The following is an 18,873-nucleotide window of genomic DNA, read 5'->3' as shown; positions in this document are numbered from 1 at the left end:
TCTCTTTATATGTGATTTTCTGCTGTTAGAACATAAAAATTGAAATTCAAGGAATGTAGTTCCTCATAAGTGATGCGGCAATAGCTATTTACAAATTGATTGCCGACTTCGACCTGGAAATGAATCCCTAATTCTTGATATATTTCATCTTGAACTGACAATACAATGACGTCTGAAGTAGAAGAGCATGTCCTCGCAAAATATGAAATCAAGAAGCGTCTTGGAAAAGGGGTCAGTATATTACTTGCTTGAATTTATTTTCCCTTGATTACAGCAGTCACATCGCGCGATAGTTCACGGGCATTTGTCGTTAAGAGCGGAGAGGCAAGAATTGTCTACCCGGCTGATCCGGGTGCCGATTGAGTGGTGGCTGCTGTAAACGTTTACATCCCGGTGCGGTGTATGGAGCCGCCGCGCGTAATTCCTGTCATCAGTGCTGTGGCTGTGCAGTGCATGCGATGTGCATACCCTACGTAACGTTAGACAAATCTCTTGAGATTGGTTGAACACCTATTACCTAACTTTGCTATGTTAGCACCTACAGGCTAAAATTGCAATTATCAGTTTGCCCGGATGGTGTGAACTGGTACTAATAATCGTACTATTTAACTTAGCATGAGCCATGACTAGCCTGAATTGAAAGCTGGTTCTACTTCTAACGTTAAACATCCTTTGCTGCTGAGAGAAAAAGATGCCCGAAGCAGAAGTGCGGCGAAGTCAAGAAGCCGGAAGCAGAAGGTCAACTTGTGTAAATTAACATTTATCGCTAGACCCCCATCTACAGATAAGATAAATTGTAATACAGCCTAGTAACGGTGTTACAGGGTAACATTACTACTATACTAGCCCGACCAGACACTGTTACGCTATGCGAAAACAGCGTCTGACACGCACGGCATGCAGCCTCGAAGTGAGGAACCTCAACACAACTACAAAACTTAGGAACATGTATACTTTTCTCCTTTAAACAGAATACTTTACTCACGTTAAATGCTACAGAAGAATAGTTCGCCACACTGGGTCCATGGAGACCACTTGCGATAAGTCCGTGGAACAAATAAATGACACTTTCTGGCGCAATTCCTGACCGCCGGGCTTCGTCGTTGCAGGATTCAAAATGGCGCCTTGACTAATGCGCATGCGTGACCGGATGTGCTCCAGAGCGAGCGCGTGTGCGTTGAAAGTGTCGAACAAACCTTGGCGTCTGCGACACAATAACCCAGTACAGTTTATAGCTGTATACCTTATACTAGTAACCGTGCGTACGCTGCTTGAAAGGGCATTCACATCACGTGACCACCCGATATCTGAGCTTGGCCTGGCGTGAAAGATTGTGTACGGTGTGGACATGCTGGATATGATGATCAATTTCGGTAAGTTTCATTACGTACATTTGAATATATATAGCATCAGATGTAGAGTAAATATTGAAGAGTATACTCGATGAGTTTGAGGTGACAAAAATGATCGTAAGTATCAAAAGTCAAAGCTATCGTGTACGATTACGTCGCCTCTCCTAGTGATTGGTGGTCGCGCGCGTACAGCCCTGTCGCGACGTACCATGTACAGCGACTGGGCTGTGTATAGTTACTACTATACTAGATCTGTTTGGCATGGCTGAAGTTAACTTTTCGAGAGGACTAACGTTAGTGAGAATGATAGTGATATCAAGTTTAATAGGCCTACTTTAATGTTGAACCTGTAAATGTAAAATGATTGTTACATCTAGCCCCTACTACTACTAACGTTAGTAGAAATTGTGATGAGATCTCCCTGTGTGAGGCCGAGCCTTACTGCCCTACTATTGGCCCAAGTGCAAGGGCCAAGGCAGGCAAAATTGCAGAACCCACCCAATTTTGCAAGAGTGACTTTGCATGCACCATGATACATTTATTGTAGACCGTAGAGTCTACTGTACGAATTACATGATGTCAAGCGTTGAAAAGAATGATTGTATTTTTTTTTCTTCAGTCATTTAGGCCCTAAACATATCTATTTTCTGTTGATTAGCCAGAAGTGTGCGTTCTTGCCATGATCTTAGAATGGAAATCATAATGAACCCATCAACATCGGCACACCCCCGTCTGGTTGGCCCAAAACCCCAGGGCGCTCCATGTAACATACACAGTTAACGCTACGGCTGGTCGCAGTTACAGTACTAGTAGGTTGGCCCCTGCATATTAAGGTGTTGGACAGTAAACCAAGAAAAAGAAGAAAAAGAAGAGTACCGGTATGCAATTCCTATTTATTTCATACTTGAAACCTGACCATACCTATGCTAGGGTGTTTAATGATTCTTCCATATTACGTTATAGGTGGTATTCAAAAAGCAGCTTCAGACCAGATATTTATTGTTCACTTGTTGCCGGATAGAGATAACATCAGCAGGTTCTCATGTTGCATGCCTTATATGTTTCTTTTTTTTTTTTTTTTTGAATCAAAATTACCCAGGAAATACATGTTATAAATGGTATTGAAAGTGTTTGATCAAAATGGTGCATCCTCCCCCCCCCCCAAAAAAAAAACCCAACAACAACAACAAACAAACAAACAAACAAAACAAAACAACAACCTCAAAAACAACCTCAACAAGAACGTAAACTGAGCTACCACACTACGACATACTTCATATTATAGATTGACTCAGAAATCATAATGTCAACAATTCTCTCTCCTGGGCAGACTCTTATTTTTTTTTTTTTTTGATTATCCTTACAATGGAGATTATTGCAGTCAGTATCTACATTTATATAACGCCCGAAGAGATCCTTGTCATTTGATTGGTTGTTTGACATTGGTCATTTGGCCCATTTCACTATGACGTCATCACCCGTGCAATTGCGGCTCCATTTACCACGCAATTTTGGATCCATACGATTTGCTCCATTCCACGCTCGCTGAAAGCCCGACACACTACGCGTTTGCAGTGTGTGTATGCGACAGCGCGCTAAGCGCTAGGTTAAGCATAAAGCGCTCAGTGACGATCTCAGATTCTCTCTTGTTTCTAAGTTGATAAAACATCAAATGAGAAGGATCTATTTTAGGCGTTACATAAAACAAATAATAAATGTTTTTCATTCGTGTCATGGACAGAATATTTCATTCGGTGAAAGATGAAATGTAGATCCATTCAACTCGGGTGCGCCTCGTTGAATGGATCATTTCGTCTTTCACCTCATGAAATATTCTGTCCATTGCACTCATAAACATTCATTATTTGTATAATGTATAATGTAAAACTCTTTCAAGAATGTGCAGTTCTTGAGTATCTCTCTTCATGTTTTTCAGATAGTGGTTTGATACTGGTGTATAGGTGTATAAATGCTTCTTCTTGTTCTTCTCTCTTGTCATGTATTCTATTAATATTAAAAGTGTCACATTTTGTGGTTTTGTAGAATTTGATGCCTTATGTTGGTGTGACCTGTGGCTTATTTTCTTGCAGGCATATGGCATCGTTTGGAAAGCCATTGACAGAAGAACCAGGGAGGTGGTTGCCCTCAAGAAGATTTTTGATGCTTTCAGAAATCAGACAGATGCTCAGGTAGGAATAGCATAAAATGCTATCAAACTTTTATAATGGTGCCCTTCTGGGTCAGGGAATAATAAAAAGTGACTGTCTAGGCCCTAATGTATTTGGTATAATTTGTCAGTGTGAGGTATTTACTGCCTGTATTGTGTTGCTTAACATGCATTTATGTTTCAAACATGTTGCTTATTACTCTTGTGGAGCTGATGTATGCAATTATCGCTATGTGATTGCAGTTCATGGTTTGAAGCTAGGAATGTGTGTATTCTTGTATGCTATAAACATGAAAATAGAGTAAGGTGATTTACAAAAATGCAAGGATGAAAACTTTCTTCTCCATCTCTGATATGTACACATCCTGTATATTTCTGTTTTTCTTATTATGCAGAGGACATTCAGAGAGATCATGTTTTTACAGGTAAGTAATACACAAAATTTCCAAACTTGTCCTTCATTTTGAATGAAAATTACACTTTTAGTAATGCAGTAAAATCTTCAAATTGTGCGTGGGCAATTTCCCCTGCATGGATGACTTGTAGACTTTTTCAATATTTTTTTTTCTTCAAAATTGAATAAACATGAATGAACGTGCCAGTAATGTGTGCTAGTAACTCTTGACAAACTATTTCTGTTTGGCATAGTTTGAAAAGAAAAGAAAGTAGCATACGCATTGTACTTGACAGTATTAAAGGTATCCGTGGCAAAATCTCTCTGTTTGGAATATTTTGATGAAGGCTTTTCTTCCAATGTGGATTCTGTGATCAAATGTATTGCGTTCTTGTTACATATTTTATGCAGATTTAATATAATTGGAAGGAAGCATTGCTGGGTAAAGGGATTACAGTTTTGTTGTATATAAGTCAGTCCTGTTTCAATATACAGCTGTACTGTAACCTCTTCAGGGATATGATTGTGGGATCTTTCTCTCTCATTATCTTTGCAGGAATTCAGCGACCACAAAAATATTGTCAAGTTGCTCAACGTGATGAGAGCGGAGAATGATAAGGACATCTACCTTGTATTTGAATACATGGGTGAGTTGGAAACTGGTGCTGGTTTGAAATGAGAAAGATATGAGGAATACACAGATTCGTGAACTCAGGTTATTTGTGTGTGTCCAGGGAAACCCAATCATGTCCCCGATACCGCTGACTTGCCTCATTATCAACTGGTACCATGTTTACATTGTAAACGTACTAGAAAAGAAGTCTGCCAGCCAAACACCGTAAGGAAAATATCAGGAATGCCAAAGTCAGTTCGTTATTGAACTGCAGTACCTTGTCGTAAAATTGTTATAACATGGTTTCTCTGTATCACTTTCAATTTCATGCAGTCAAGAGAATATTAGGTTTAAGTGAGTACTAGTAAGTGCTTTATGTGCATTGTCAGAATGAATGTATTTTTGTTGTTGTTGATTTGTTTAAAAAAACAACAACAGTATCTTGGAGTCGTAGCATGTTTGATTTGAAATGCTAACCCAGACAATATGTTTTGTTTGTATGCCATGTTAATGCAAAGTAGATTTAAAAGGAAAAGATGCAGAAGAATTCAACAAGGAAAAAAGATTAAGAAAACCTAACCTGCATAGCAAATAGAAAGAAATGTGATTTTGTTTGCTTCTGTCCCTCAGACACGGACCTGCATGCTGTAATAAAGAAAGGAGGTATCCTAAAGGACATCCACAAACGCTACATCATGTACCAGCTCATTAATGCTACAATGTACCTACATTCTGGCAACGTTATCCACAGAGACCAAAAGGTGTGTGCTCTGAAAGATGTGTACTTTGGCCCCATCCAGCCCCAAGAGGGCTTGGTATTTGGTCAGCAGCAAAACCTAAATATAGATGTAAGAAATCATCTACAAAAAGAGGATATGGAGGAAGGTAATGTTAAAGGGTGTGTACAGTTCTGGTTGAGGTGAGGATTTAGCTTTTAACGTTTTGCGAAATATTCAGAAACCACTCTATGAGATGTCAAAGAGCATGCAATTCCAAGGGGTATCAAAAGTTTATTTGATGAAAATTGGTTTTGAAATGGCTGAGATATCCAAAAACAAGGTGAAACAAAGAGATCCTAATAAAAGGCGTTGCCTGTCGCCTTTTATTATTATCACTTTTTTGGATATCTCAGCCATTTGAAAACCAATTTTCATCAAATAAACATTGAATCCTTCTTGAAATTACATGCTCTTTCATATTTCATATGAGGTTTCTCATTATCTCACTTAGGAATGTTCAAAACATGAATCCCCACCTCAACCAGTACTGTACAGACCCTTTAATGTATTGATGGGCAAATACAGTGTACAGTATGTACTATGTACAGTCTACAACACAATATGAAGATCAACATGTCAATTTTACTGTACCCTTGTGATTGAAACTCTGACCCCTAGAGCAACCCATGTTGATTCCTCGAAGCATACATAGTTTTCATTTTGTTATTCTCAGGATATTATGATCAGGAATACAAATTACATAAATGTTTGGAATCAACCATTCTAGTGAGCATTTACCTTTACATCTGCAGGTTACTCTAATAAATGTTTGTTTGTAGTCTCTGTTTTTTTTTGTTTGTTTGTTTTTGTTTGTTTGTTTCTACACTTAAAATAGCTCCTTTAAATGGAAATTATTACCCCGTTTATACTGCGAGCGGGTTTTCGAGCCGCCTCGAGGAGGTTCGAAAACCCGCTACGAAAAAGCGGGCTCTCGTCTGTTTATACTGCGTGAGCGAAAGCAGGCCCGAGCGGGTCTGAGCAGGGTCACGGCTTCCGTTCCTATGGTAACCGAATTCCCCTCCGAAAACCGGCGCGCGCTTTCGTGGCATCACTTTCGCGCGGAAACGTGACTGCTGAGCGCGAATTTATAACAACGTGGGTTCTCGATCCGGTGCAGTTGCTTGTTTACATCATGAACGCGCGATGACCTCCAGTGATAACTTCTGGGTCGGCAAAAAAGCGGCTTTTCGAACCCCCTAGCGTTTATACTGCTGTCGAGCCTCCTCGAGCCTGCTATAGCGGGTTCTGAAACCTCCCCCCGTAGGAGGTTTCAGAACCCGACCGGACCCGACCCGACCGGATCGCCTTTTCTGAATTCTGTCTGTTTATACTGAGCTGAAAGCCTGCTCGAAGCGGCTACAGGGGGTTTCAGAACCCGCTTTTTCCTTAGTATAAACGGGGTATCAGAGTGTCATAATGACTTACTGCTGTCCATTAGGTAAAAGGAAGCAAGTGCTGAGAGTGTTATGTCATGTTCGTGTGTTACTCCCCAAGTGTAGAGCAATGGGTATAACATTTAAGTGGGATGCTGTTCACTCGTGTCTTATCCCTTTTAACATATTTTTCATCTTTTAGCCAGTCTACTAGATATCATACGGTTAACTCTGCCCAAGTCAACGCCGCAAATGTAAAATAATCTGCTTTAATAGTCAATGAAGATAAGAAGTCCCAATCTTAGATCATAGCCTTACAAATGTACATGTGTTATCTTAGAAGTTCAATTTTGCCTTTTAAAGTTGATGCATTTAGCCCCAGCCCTGTCAAATTGACTGATGCGGAGTCGACTGTATGTATCATATGGCTCAGCATATTACACAAACTGTTGCAAATTGAGTTCTTTTCTCTGTTTTGCTACCAGCCCTCAAACATTCTATTAGACACGGAGTGCTTTGTGAAAGTGGCAGACTTTGGGCTGGCGAGGTCCATCACTCAGATCGACGCAGCTCTCAGCGACGACAATCCAGCTCTCACAGAGTATGTGGCCACGAGGTGGTACAGAGCCCCGGAGATTCTTCTTGCATCTAAGAGGTATGCAGACACAAGCCCCTCACTTCCTATGCATTAACCTTTACATGGTGTCTTGCCTGACATTTAGTGTCATATTCTTTTTTTTTTTTCAAGCCTTGAAAGTCGGATATGATAAGAATCATAGTGGTAGAGCAGTTGTAAAACTCCATGATTTTCTTTTTCTTTATCTAATGGCAGCATGCTGAAAAACAAACATCATCACAGAAATTAATCAACTAGATCTGATCTGTTGCAGTGCCAGAAGGGTTTTGTTAACAGAACATTCAATTCAATTCAGTTCAATTCAATTCAATTCAATTCAATTCAATTCAATTCAATTCAAGTCAGTTTAGTTTTATTTTACATTGCCATTTTCTTTCAGGTAGTAAGCCTCTTCAGAGTTCTTTGAACTTTGCCAAATGTTGTGATACTCCTTTTAGAAAGGAAGGCTAACCTATGTTCACAAATCAATAAACACTATGAAAAGCTCGCATGATTTGTGAATTGCTTCCTTGCAATGAATACCGTTGGGCAGTGAGTTGGTCATGTGTGTGTTGTGATTTTTCGATAGGTACACCAAGGGAGTAGACATGTGGAGCTTGGGATGCATTCTTGGGGAGTTACTGAAGGGGAAACCCATGTTTCCTGGGACATCAACATTCAACCAGCTGGAAAAGATAATGGCCATCATAGATCCACCATCCAAGGGGGACATAGATGCCATCCAGTCAGACTACGGGGCAACCTTTGTAGACATGTCAAAACTCAGGTAAGAGGTTTCAGTATTGAATCGTTCACAGGGATTTTTAGTTTTTTATTATTACTGGTATCATTTTTTTCTGTTTGAACAGTAAGGATCAGAATCACCTAGTCCGGACTTTGGCAATGTGCACTACAAGTTAACAGTCTGATCTGTGAAGAGTGATAAAGATATTTAAACAACTGCTCTATTCATAATCCTATGAATATTGGGTACAATGCCAATAGTGTACATTTTGATTGTCTATTTCCAGCCCAGACTCTCCAGGGTTTGCTGAAATCATCACCTTTTTCTCAGAACAGCATTTCAGCAGATTGACAAAATATGCATGAAGTGAATTAATTAAAAACAGTATTCATTCGTGAACAATTCATTGTCGTCAGATTTCCATTTGTTGCTTTTATGGATGTAAAGTGATTTTCATTCTCTAATATCAAGTATTTGTTGTACCTCCTTGCAGCATAATAATTATTTCTTATCTTTTATTCTTTGATAATAAACTCATTAAATTGTATGAAATGTGGCAGTTTTTCTGCTGCTTGTCCAGATGAATTTAAATCAGATACAATGTTTCATTATCATTGTGTAATGCTCGTCATTATCAGGCACAGACAATCAATAGAAGAAGTTTTACCAGGTGCACCGGCAGACGCAGTAGACCTCGTGCGGAAACTTCTCCACTTCAACCCAGACAAACGACTCACTGCCAAACAAGCTCTTTCACACCCCTATGTAGCCAGGTACGTCTCCAGCGCTGTATAAAGATGGTATACCTAATTTGCACATTGCACCCCTTGGCAAAACATTATTATCATTATTATTTTTTTAAATGATGGTACAATGTTTGTAGTCTTGCGTATTCCACCTACTTAAGTATGAATGCATGCACACATAAGCAATTCTAGACTTCCACCTGGTATGTAGGAAAGCAGGCAGTAAGATCCAACAGTCCGCACCTTGTTTAGATGTCCTCGAATAAATAGCAGAACACTCTTGTAACTCAACACTGTGGGTGCTGCATTGGAGCTGTCAATGTCATACTCAATCACCCTTGACCCTGGCTAAGATATTCATGTAACTACAGTCATGTACAACATCTTTTGTGCATACAGGACATCTTGATTAAGTTTTTATATCAACAACTTACAAATTTTTCATACACTAGTGATGTAGTGATGCCAGTTACAGGATGTACTCACTATTGTCTGATAAGTAGCCAAGAAAGCATCAATGCTCCTTCAGTAAGAGTGGGGAAGAAGGAGGCTTTGTGTTATCTAGCTTATGGGCACCGTATTAAGCTTGAAAATATTGAAAGGCTAATACTCCTATGCTTGCTTTAATGTGGCCTGTGTTGGAAATACATCAGTTTAGTCATTAGTTATTTCCTGGTACTGACATTGGCTTTTAATCAGGGAGACCACAATTGCCTCATTAGTCGGCACACTGTCATTACCTCCGCCAAGGGAGGAGGTTATGTTTTCGTTACCGTTGGTTTGTTCGTTCGTTCGTTTTTTTGTCTGTGTGCAAAATAACTCAAAAAGTGGTTAACGGATTGGGATGAAACTTGCAGGAAAGTTTGAGAATGACACAAGTAACAAACGATTAATTTTTGGTAGTGATCCGAGAATTTTGGGGGAATTTATGAAGGATTTTGATATTTTGGCAGGTAGGGTCAATGAACTTGGGAGTTCAGGCTGTGCGTATTTGAGGTTTGCATGCGCGCCCTAAAGTGCATGCTCTAGTTTCTGCTGGGGAGAGGCGCGCCGCGCATCTGAGGGCTTATGACGTAACAATGGCTTCTATATTGGGAAATCGGGCGATTTTCATTGGGTGAAAATCACTTATCTCTGTGGAAGAGCAAGATCATTAGTGGAAAGTAAATGCTTGGCGGAGGTCTGCGCTCTCGGAGTGCTTTTCTAGTTTTGTAATGTGTCTTTCTTTTCTTTCGTTTCTCTTTCAGATTTAGGAATCCAGCAGGGGAGATCCAACTCGACTACGATGTTGTCCCTCCTCTGGATGATGATGTCCAGCTCTCGGTCAATGAATACCGGTCAAAGTTATATCAGGTATGAGAGCATGTCAGTATTTTGCAAATCCACCCATACTGTCTGTGCTGTGATGCAACTATTATTCATGTGATTTCAAATGTCTCATTAACCCATTGCTTGCTGTAGGCTGAGCCTGCAGTAACTGAATTCTGCAGGCTTCAAATTTTAGAAGTGCACAGTGACACAGTTACCCAACTACAATCTCGGCCATACAGATGTAGCTTTTATATCTGCCTGGTTGTCACTGTGAAACCAGGGAATTACAGTTTTGAATTGTATGACTTAGTGTGCATGATTTCCCCTTTGCAATAGAAGGCATGGACTGTAAATGCTGTGCTTGTATACATGTAAATTATATAAGTACGATTATTGAAGACTAGATATGTACGAGGACTTTGAAATTCATACAGCACTTGGTGGGTGGTACACACGGTGATGTACTACTTGGATAACTGATTTTGTTGTTACTGTAAATCTTGTAATCTTGTACTGTAAATTGTGAATATAGTATGGATAATCATAGCAATTTTTATATGCTATGAAAACAGTAGCCATTATTCACATTCTTTGTCACTTTGAGAGTGTTTAGGTAATCATTTGGCAATATGTATAAAGCCATCACTGAATGCTTGTATTGTCATAAACCTTTAATAGCAATATCCCAAATTTCAAAGTCAACTTATGCAGAAAGAAACAGAAAATTGACATCTGTATAACAGTTGAAATTTACAATTGCTTAAAAAGTGAAAGGATCTTACAAAGATAAGAACTTCTTTGTTCATGTGGCCCAAAAGGCAGGGCTGATTATTTTCAGAATGAATCTTCAGGGCAATATCAATAATCTTCCTTGGCTAACATTCTTCCTGCCCCTTCTTCATCCCCACATCCTAACCCTTCTCTGTCCGTGATGTCCCCACCTCACCATCGCTTGCTCCCTCCCATCTTCTTCCCGTACCACCAACCACCATCCATCATTCCGTCTGGTTTTTCCTCCCGACAGATGATGAAGGAGAAGAAGGCCAAACACCGGCAGCAGCTGAGAGAGGCCCAGGTGGCCCAGCGGAGGGGCAGCCAATCCTCCACGCCTCCCTCGGAGCAGGGCAGCCCCGTAGTCAACGGCGCCACCGCCTCGGCCCGATCATCCCACTCTACCAGTAGCAGACACAGTGGGGGTGGGAAGCAGAGGACACACCCAGTGGGCGGGGCTGGGGCTGCACCCGCCGGCGGTGCCTACACCAATTACTCAGGTATGGATGTTGGTAGTTCGATGCCTTCCTTTACTGTGTACCATTGTGATTTATCAGTGTGTATTTTGTCGTGCATGAAAGTCATTACCATGGTGACCGTTTTTATGCATGTTTCCCAATGAAATGCATGCTGTGGGTGTAATAAACTCTGCTGTATCATTTCTCTTGGAGCACTTTATTACTTGTCACAATACCAAGCAATTCATTGATCAAGTTTTATCACTGTAGCCAAATTTCTGTTTGTGACTCAATATAGTAAAATATACGTGTAGAGAGTTGAAATTTGCAAGACTTAGCTCCCTCCCCCTCCAAGAAAAAAAAAGAGAGAAAAAAAAATTGTTTCATCTTTTGCCAAGTGAATTGTTCATGCAAGTATGTACATATATATGTATATAAATAATGCAAATCAAATCAAACTAAAAGAAATCTGTAATGACTTCACCCTTTTTCCTAAATTTCAGTAATGAAACAACAACACGGCCATCCTCGAAACAACCTATTCTGCATCAAACTTGGCATCTCTGTACAAATATTACATGTTGATACAGTGCACTATTTGTAATTTTGAATTAAAATTTCACTTTTGGCAGTAGCTAGAATACACCGAAGGAGCCACTCCCAGTCTTCTTCATTTTGTTTAGAATCTTTCGATATGTGACCCTGCACCTCAAAACAAACAAAAAGTCGCCAGACATGAATTTTTAGTTAAGAACATATTCTGAAAGAGCAGACTTTAAGCTTTAAAATGATGTATAACTCAAATCAAATGGACTCTCCTAACCTCTCTAAATATTGGAAAGAACGCACAAACTCAGGAAAAGTGTGAACTGAGAAAAGAGGCTCTGAAGTACAGTGTCTATTCAAGCGCTTAATCCTTACCAAACAGTGCTGGCTGTGCGATGAATGGGACAAAAAGCAGGAAGTAAACCACCAGAGTAACAACAATGAAGGGATTATCAGATTAAAATGAAATTAAGCATGCCTCATTAACACATTCTGTCCACAATCAATGCCAACTTTCAAAGCAGTAGCACTATCCTGTCAAAAATTATCAGAGTTGAAAGTGAGAGTGTTGACAAGGTTTTTCAGAAATGAAAAAGGGAACTCTAAAAACACACCTAATCTCACTATTCTACCAAAAATGTTCGAGATAAACTGCTAAAAAAAAACACACTTTCCTGCTCGTTTTATGATACCAAATTTTATCATAATGTAAAAGAGGGCCCGCTCTTTCAGAAAATATGAAAAAGTCAAGTTCGGCTAGGTTGACCCATTTCACTTATTTTCAGTCCTCACGCAAAATCAATGTGTGCGACTTTGTGTTCGTTTTGAGGTGCACGGTCACATATGATACTCATATTTGTATAATGTCCAGCAGTGTTAATGTTTGTTCATGGTTTTATCACATCCATTTGTCTTTTCTTTTCCACTGGGAGGAAAACATTTTTGTGTTTGGTTCTTGATTGCTTTATGTTGGCACTCTGTCATGCAATAAGCAATTCTAGATTTGATTACTTGCCACCATAAACAAGTGAAAATGCTTAATACTTCATTCTTGCCTTCATATTCCCATGCTCCGCAGTTACATATTATTATTTTGTGAGTTGTTTATTTTCATTTGAAGCAAAACGAAGTTCTGAGAAAAACATGAAATTGTCTCAAGATATCAGTATCAGAGCATAAGTCACTTCTTTCAGAAGCAGTTGGTACATTGACAATGGAAATAACTCCTTTGGTTTATAGCAGCCCTATATTGTATCTGGCACTTTACATTGTAGCATTTCTGCATTTAAATCAAAGCAGTATACTACCTGTCGTTAAATGGCACGCAGTTCTTTATTTGCAATTGCGCTTTACTTTGTCTATAGTTGCAAACATTTCCTTCAAGCAGTTTGAGAAATCAGTATCCCTTGTGCATTCTTTTTCTTGAATATGCATAACGTCGCTGGGGCGACAAGACCTCGTATCTACAAAATGTCAAATGTTCAGGAGAGCAAGAAAACATGGCAGCCAAAGCACTGTATCCAATGGGATACACATTCCTTTGACATGCCGTGGTGGCTTTATCTTTGGGGTAAGACAGCTAGGATTTGGACAGGACATCACTTTATTATCTGACCATTAATCCAAAAAAGTCATTTTCACCAAAATTGCAGATACAAGGTGTTGTCACCCCAGCGACGATAAACTTGTGACCTTAATTTTGTAGTATTTCTATACTTCGGCTGCCTTCTTCACTGCACATTTAGATGTATTTTTGTTTTCAATAAACTGTGCAAAAAGAATGCATTATTTGAGTTGAAAGCCACTGTTCTTTAATGCATGAATAAATTTAGTGACTGGTCTCTTCTGCCATTTTGTTTTGTTTTGTTTTGTTTTTGTTTTTGTTTTTTGTTGGTTATGTCTCTGCTCTGCCATGGTCTTGTATTCCATCTGTTTGCTGTGCATCCATGTGCTGTGGTCTGGTTGGTCCTTTTTCCCTTCCCCATCCTCCTGTGTGTAGCTGAGGCACGAAAGCACAGGCCCCCGCTGGGCCTTACCTCGGGTAGCGGGAACTCTCCCAGCAAACGGTTGCACCAGACTGTTAGCTCCCCTTTGCTGCATGCAGGTGACAGCAGTATATAAAAGAAACTTATGTTATTCCTTTTTTTTTTATTATCATTATTATTACTCATTTATTCAGTAAGAAAAAAAAAAAAAACAAGTCTGACTTTAGGTGTGACTGTTGTTATTGCTGGCATTATTGTCAATATCATTTTTGTTGTTTGTGAGAGTAGTATAGAATTGTGCTTATTGGAATCATATATAATAATATTTGTGGTATTGTTTTTCTTTTTTGATTTATTCGTCCTTTTATTTTAATAGTTGTTTATTTGTTTATTGATTCATTCACATTACACATATATATTGTATAAAATTATTCTAACTATAGTTGCATATTCATTTAAATTAATTATTCATTAACCCTAACTTACCGGGGGGGGGGGGGGGGGTCATAATGGCCCCCCTCAACGAATTCCGCGACCGTTCCGGCGCGCAAATATTTTTGACTGCGCCGCTCGCTGACTTTTTACTTTCAAGTCTCGCACAACTTTTGAGACCAAATTTGTTGTGCCCGGGCATACCGTTCCGAAGCCACGCCCCTTCAAAAAATTTTCGTCAACCCCAAAATTGCTCAAAAACGTGATTTTATGTACAAAGTCAATACAAATTGTGTTTTTTCAATTACTTCATATAAAAATTTATATTTTTGATTCTAATGGCTGAAATCAATTTATTTTAGTATAATTATGCTTCAAAAAATGTGTATGACAAATTGTGCTGTAAAAAACAACAAAAACAAATGTTCGAAAAAACAGAAATACACAAAAAAATTGATAAAACAATAAAAAATATAAGAAATTAATTTTGAGACTGAATTTTTTTTTTCAGCACAAATGTTTGGAATGTCACTGGGAATATTTACACCAAAAATCAGCATTTTATAAGCTTTTATAAGCCAATTACAGACGAAAATGAGGTTTTTGCATATATTTGCATAATTAATTAATTTAAAATAGAAAATGCTTATTTTTTGAAAATTTAACCTAAAAGTCTTGTAGATTACATCCGGCTTTATGTTCATGCAAAATTTTGCAGCGATCGCGCGATCAACGGCCGAGATCTGAAGGGGGGGGGGCCATAATGGCCCCCCCCCCCCCCCCCCCAGGAATTCAAGCTCGCTAAATAGCCCAGGTAAGTTAGGGTGAAGTATTCAACTGTGATGAGTGTGTCATTCCCAAAAGAATTTGAGGGCACTTTTGATCAAGGAAGACTTCAGACACATGCAACTAAATTTTGTCTTTATTTTTGCCCGAGAAGGCTAGAATTGAGCGAAAATGTTGATTTGATACAGTGTAAGTTGTTCTAAGTCATAAAATTGTTAGAATTAACCAGGTTGTACTCATTTTTTTTTTTTTCTTTTTCTTTGCCCACTCTGCATTGTGTGTGTAGGAGTTGCCTTTGGCCGCACTACGAAGGAGCCACTGGCAGCTCCTACAGGGCAGAGCAAGAGTCAGGCCTCTGTACGGCAGGGTCTGACGCGACAGCGTAGCCTGGAGAACATTGCTGCTGTAAGTATGCCAGAAAATTGTGGGCTACGTGTGATTTAGTTTAATGTGAGCTTGCCAATGCAACTGAACTATCATCGAATTGTAAAAATGCGTGCCCCAGATGGACTGATGGCCAAGGGGAACTGCATTCTATAATATTGATCTTGTGCCTGCTGTCAGATTTATATTTGCAGTATCATACAGTCTCTTTTGTCTCATTTAAAAAGAAGAAATGAATATATTTTTGTGAAAGAGAGATATCAACTAAATATCATGATTATGTTAGTTATATTGTGAGTTACGCCAGGTTATTTTGATGGATTTGCATGAGAATATAGAATAGTGAATTGATGGATGTGTGCACTCAAAGGGGTTGGTCAGTGGGTATGAACATTGGGTTGATACTGAGAGGAGGATACAAATGAATTGATAACTTGACAAAGTAAAAGCAGAAAAAAAAAAGAAAATTTAACTTTATGTGTACTTCTATATTCTCTCCTCCAGTACAATGGCGCCGAAAACAACTACCATACGAGTAATTACGGTCAGCAGCGTCCAACCTCGGGCCACCACCAGCGAACACGGTCATTCTCTGCTGGTCTGCGAAACAACACCATCACGAGAGATAGCAAAGGTCATGCTGGCCCTCTGGCTGTTTCCAGCTCAAGACTGGTAAATCTCTCTTAGTACTTGAGAGTTTGTATTTGTTGTTTGGAGAAAAGGGGTGGGACAAGCCTAGGAGGTAGAGCTTCAAAATTTTACTCTATACTTTATACGCCATATATTTAGTGAGTCTAATTTTTTGCGAATCGGGACTTCCCAACAATTTTGTGAGTGGTTAAATTCGTGTGGAGAACAGTACTGAACAGAGATTATGTATACTTGCACGTCGCATTGATGTTGAGATGAGAGTTCATATTTTTACGTGTTTGTAGATTCACAAATTTGTAGTACCCGACTTGCAAAATTCACAAAAATAAAGCCTTGTGAAATATTCATTGTATACAGTATTACAGTGAAAATTTCCATACATTTCCGACATAAAAATTTGCCCAAAAATGAAAGTGTGTGAATTTTTTGCTTGTTATACATGTGTGAGATTATTTTATACCTTTCATTTCAAGGTAGGCATATTATGAGGATGTTACCATTCTGCTGTGAGAAGTTTTCCTTGTGTTAGCTAGTCCTGTAGCATGAGTGAATAGAGTTGTAATGTACACCACTTACGTTGTACGATAGTAAGTGCTGCCAAAGCCCTTAGTTAATCATGAAATATTTGCATTTGTGAGACAAGTGTCGCATTCAAGAGTTAGTGTATTTTACCATCTTCACAACATCTGATGCCTTATCTCACATTTTCCCTGTCCATAGATCCCAGCACAGAGGCCGGTGTCGGCCCATGAGAGCAGGCAGTCACATTCGTACGGTCGCAAGCAGTTTGGGCTGAAGAATGCAAATGCGAGTGGCTCGGCCAAGTCCATGTTTGGCAGCTATTCACAGTCCCACGGCACAATAACAGCTAGCGGTCTGGCCAAATTACAAGGCAGATAGTGCATGTCTGTATCCCAACAAGAAACAACATGGTCATTTCGTATTCTGTGCATTTGAAAGCCTCGCATACGCAAATATGAAAGGTCCATTGATGAAGTCAGAATGGACTTTTACACATGCACTGAATAACTCTTTTTGGGTAGGAAATCTTATGTTCCAGTACTGTCTAGGAAGATATATCATATGCCACAGTTCAGAGATGTTTTGAGCAAAGTTATGAGCATTTGAGTGTCTATGAATAATCACTATAACATGTCATTTCATGGCCATCTTTCAAAGAAAGGTGGTAATTGCTTGACTGTAAGGGTCATCTTACTTTCCTTATTGCTTTTGTTTAGAATTTTGCAACACATCACTGTATGGAAAGATATGTAATCCATATCACTGAGCTATATTTATATCAAAGATATATAACCACACATCCCCCAAATGCATGTAGATCAGTCTTTTATACTGGTTAACGGAAGAATCACTCAAAGATCCATTACAGAGTGAAACAAAATTCACTGCACATGAGCTCTTTTTCTTCTCCACACTCTCCGGTCATGAGACAGTGAAGGTTATTTTAAGGATGAGGCAAGATGCATTGCTGGGTGATTTACTGGCATTGCCCTTGTGACTTGCAGGACTAAACTGATTTTCACCTTAGCTTTTGCTGCCTAATACGCATAATATGATTTAAAGTGTCACATGAAATAGCTTCTTTTGGTGGTGTATCTCCCTGGCCTTCAAGAATGGAATTGTTTCACTTTCAGTGCGGTACTCGTCAACTGGTGTCTTTCATTTTCATCATTTGCATATCTTCCCATTCCACTTCAAATTCATTTTTTTGTTCTTGTTGTAAATTTGAATATGAAGCGCAAATCTTGTTTCTTTTTTTTATTTGTTTATTATTTCACTAGTATCACTGGCTCATCACATCCTTCTTTGATTTGGGATGGTATGCATAGTCACCAAAACAAAGAAGTCATAAAAGTTCTCATGTAATCCCATGATGTTCCCACAATGTTAATTGTACCACAGTGTTTTGCTCAGACCTCACGCAGGCATGAAAATATGAAAAAAGAATTATTGAAAACCCCTCCTACTCCTGCAATACCTCCCTCGCCCCCCCCCCCCCAAAAAAAAAACAAAAAACAAAACCAACAACAACAACAACAACAACAACAACAACAACAAACAACCACAAAACAAACAAAACAAAACCAACAGATTAACAGCAACAAAAACCATTCTGACTTTTCAGTGGCCAGGTGCTGCTTCCCTTAATTGCTGGATTCCTGTATTGGATATGGAGGTACACAGACAGATTTTGTTTTTATAGAGTATAACAGTATAGGAGTTTTCAGCTGCAAGTACATGTAATTCAAATGCAGAATAGTAGACTTTCATGTCCCCAGTCAACAAGTTTAATGCCCACACATAATGTAATAGCCGTGGGCCCGAATTCTCAAAGGTGGAATAACTTTATTACACCGCTTAGTCCGCCGATTTATTACGCCTCTTATGCAAATCAGGCCCACGTGACGTAAAATGACGCAATTTTTTCCCCGGAATCTATTCTCAAAGGGAATAACTTATTCCCCGGAATAACTATTCCGTGGAATAGTTATTCAGCTTTGAGAATTCGGGCCTTTGAGTATTGAGTGTATTACAGTAGCAACTTCACAATGAACTTGTTAGTTGTGGTGTGACTCATCCAGTGCAGTGTCCTTTATAACCCCTTATATGCTACGTTTGCCCGCCTGACTAAGTTTATGCCTTGCCAATTTGGTAAGCTTGCTGCAATGCAGCATCGCTCACAAACCACTCTATAAATTTCAATATGCCACAGTTCACTGAAAGTTGTGTAGCCACTGTACAG

The 18,873-nt window shown here is 39.2% G+C and overlaps 1 protein-coding gene across 1 annotated transcript; it reads left to right on the top strand.

The window, feature by feature from the left end:
• The first annotated feature begins 93 nt into the window (after window positions 1–93).
• Window positions 94–17,098, top strand: LOC140234171 (extracellular signal-regulated kinase 2-like). Its single transcript, XM_072314243.1, has 14 exons — window positions 94–231; window positions 3,443–3,541; window positions 3,915–3,944; window positions 4,470–4,560; window positions 5,157–5,287; window positions 7,164–7,333; window positions 7,884–8,081; window positions 8,678–8,812; window positions 10,033–10,138; window positions 11,121–11,367; window positions 13,871–13,975; window positions 15,361–15,479; window positions 15,963–16,130; window positions 16,830–17,098. Exons 1-14 carry the CDS (start codon window positions 166–168, stop codon window positions 17,007–17,009), a joined length of 1,845 nt encoding a protein of 614 aa, XP_072170344.1. The 5' UTR covers window positions 94–165; the 3' UTR covers window positions 17,010–17,098.
• The last annotated feature ends 1,775 nt before the right edge of the window (window positions 17,099–18,873 follow it).

This window comes from Diadema setosum, chromosome 10 (genome assembly GCF_964275005.1).
Source record: "Diadema setosum chromosome 10, eeDiaSeto1, whole genome shotgun sequence".
In the NCBI taxonomy this organism is placed as follows: Eukaryota; Metazoa; Echinodermata; class Echinoidea; order Diadematoida; family Diadematidae; genus Diadema; species Diadema setosum.
Note: the sequence above shows the minus strand (reverse complement) of the source record. Positions and strands in the feature narration are given on the sequence as shown.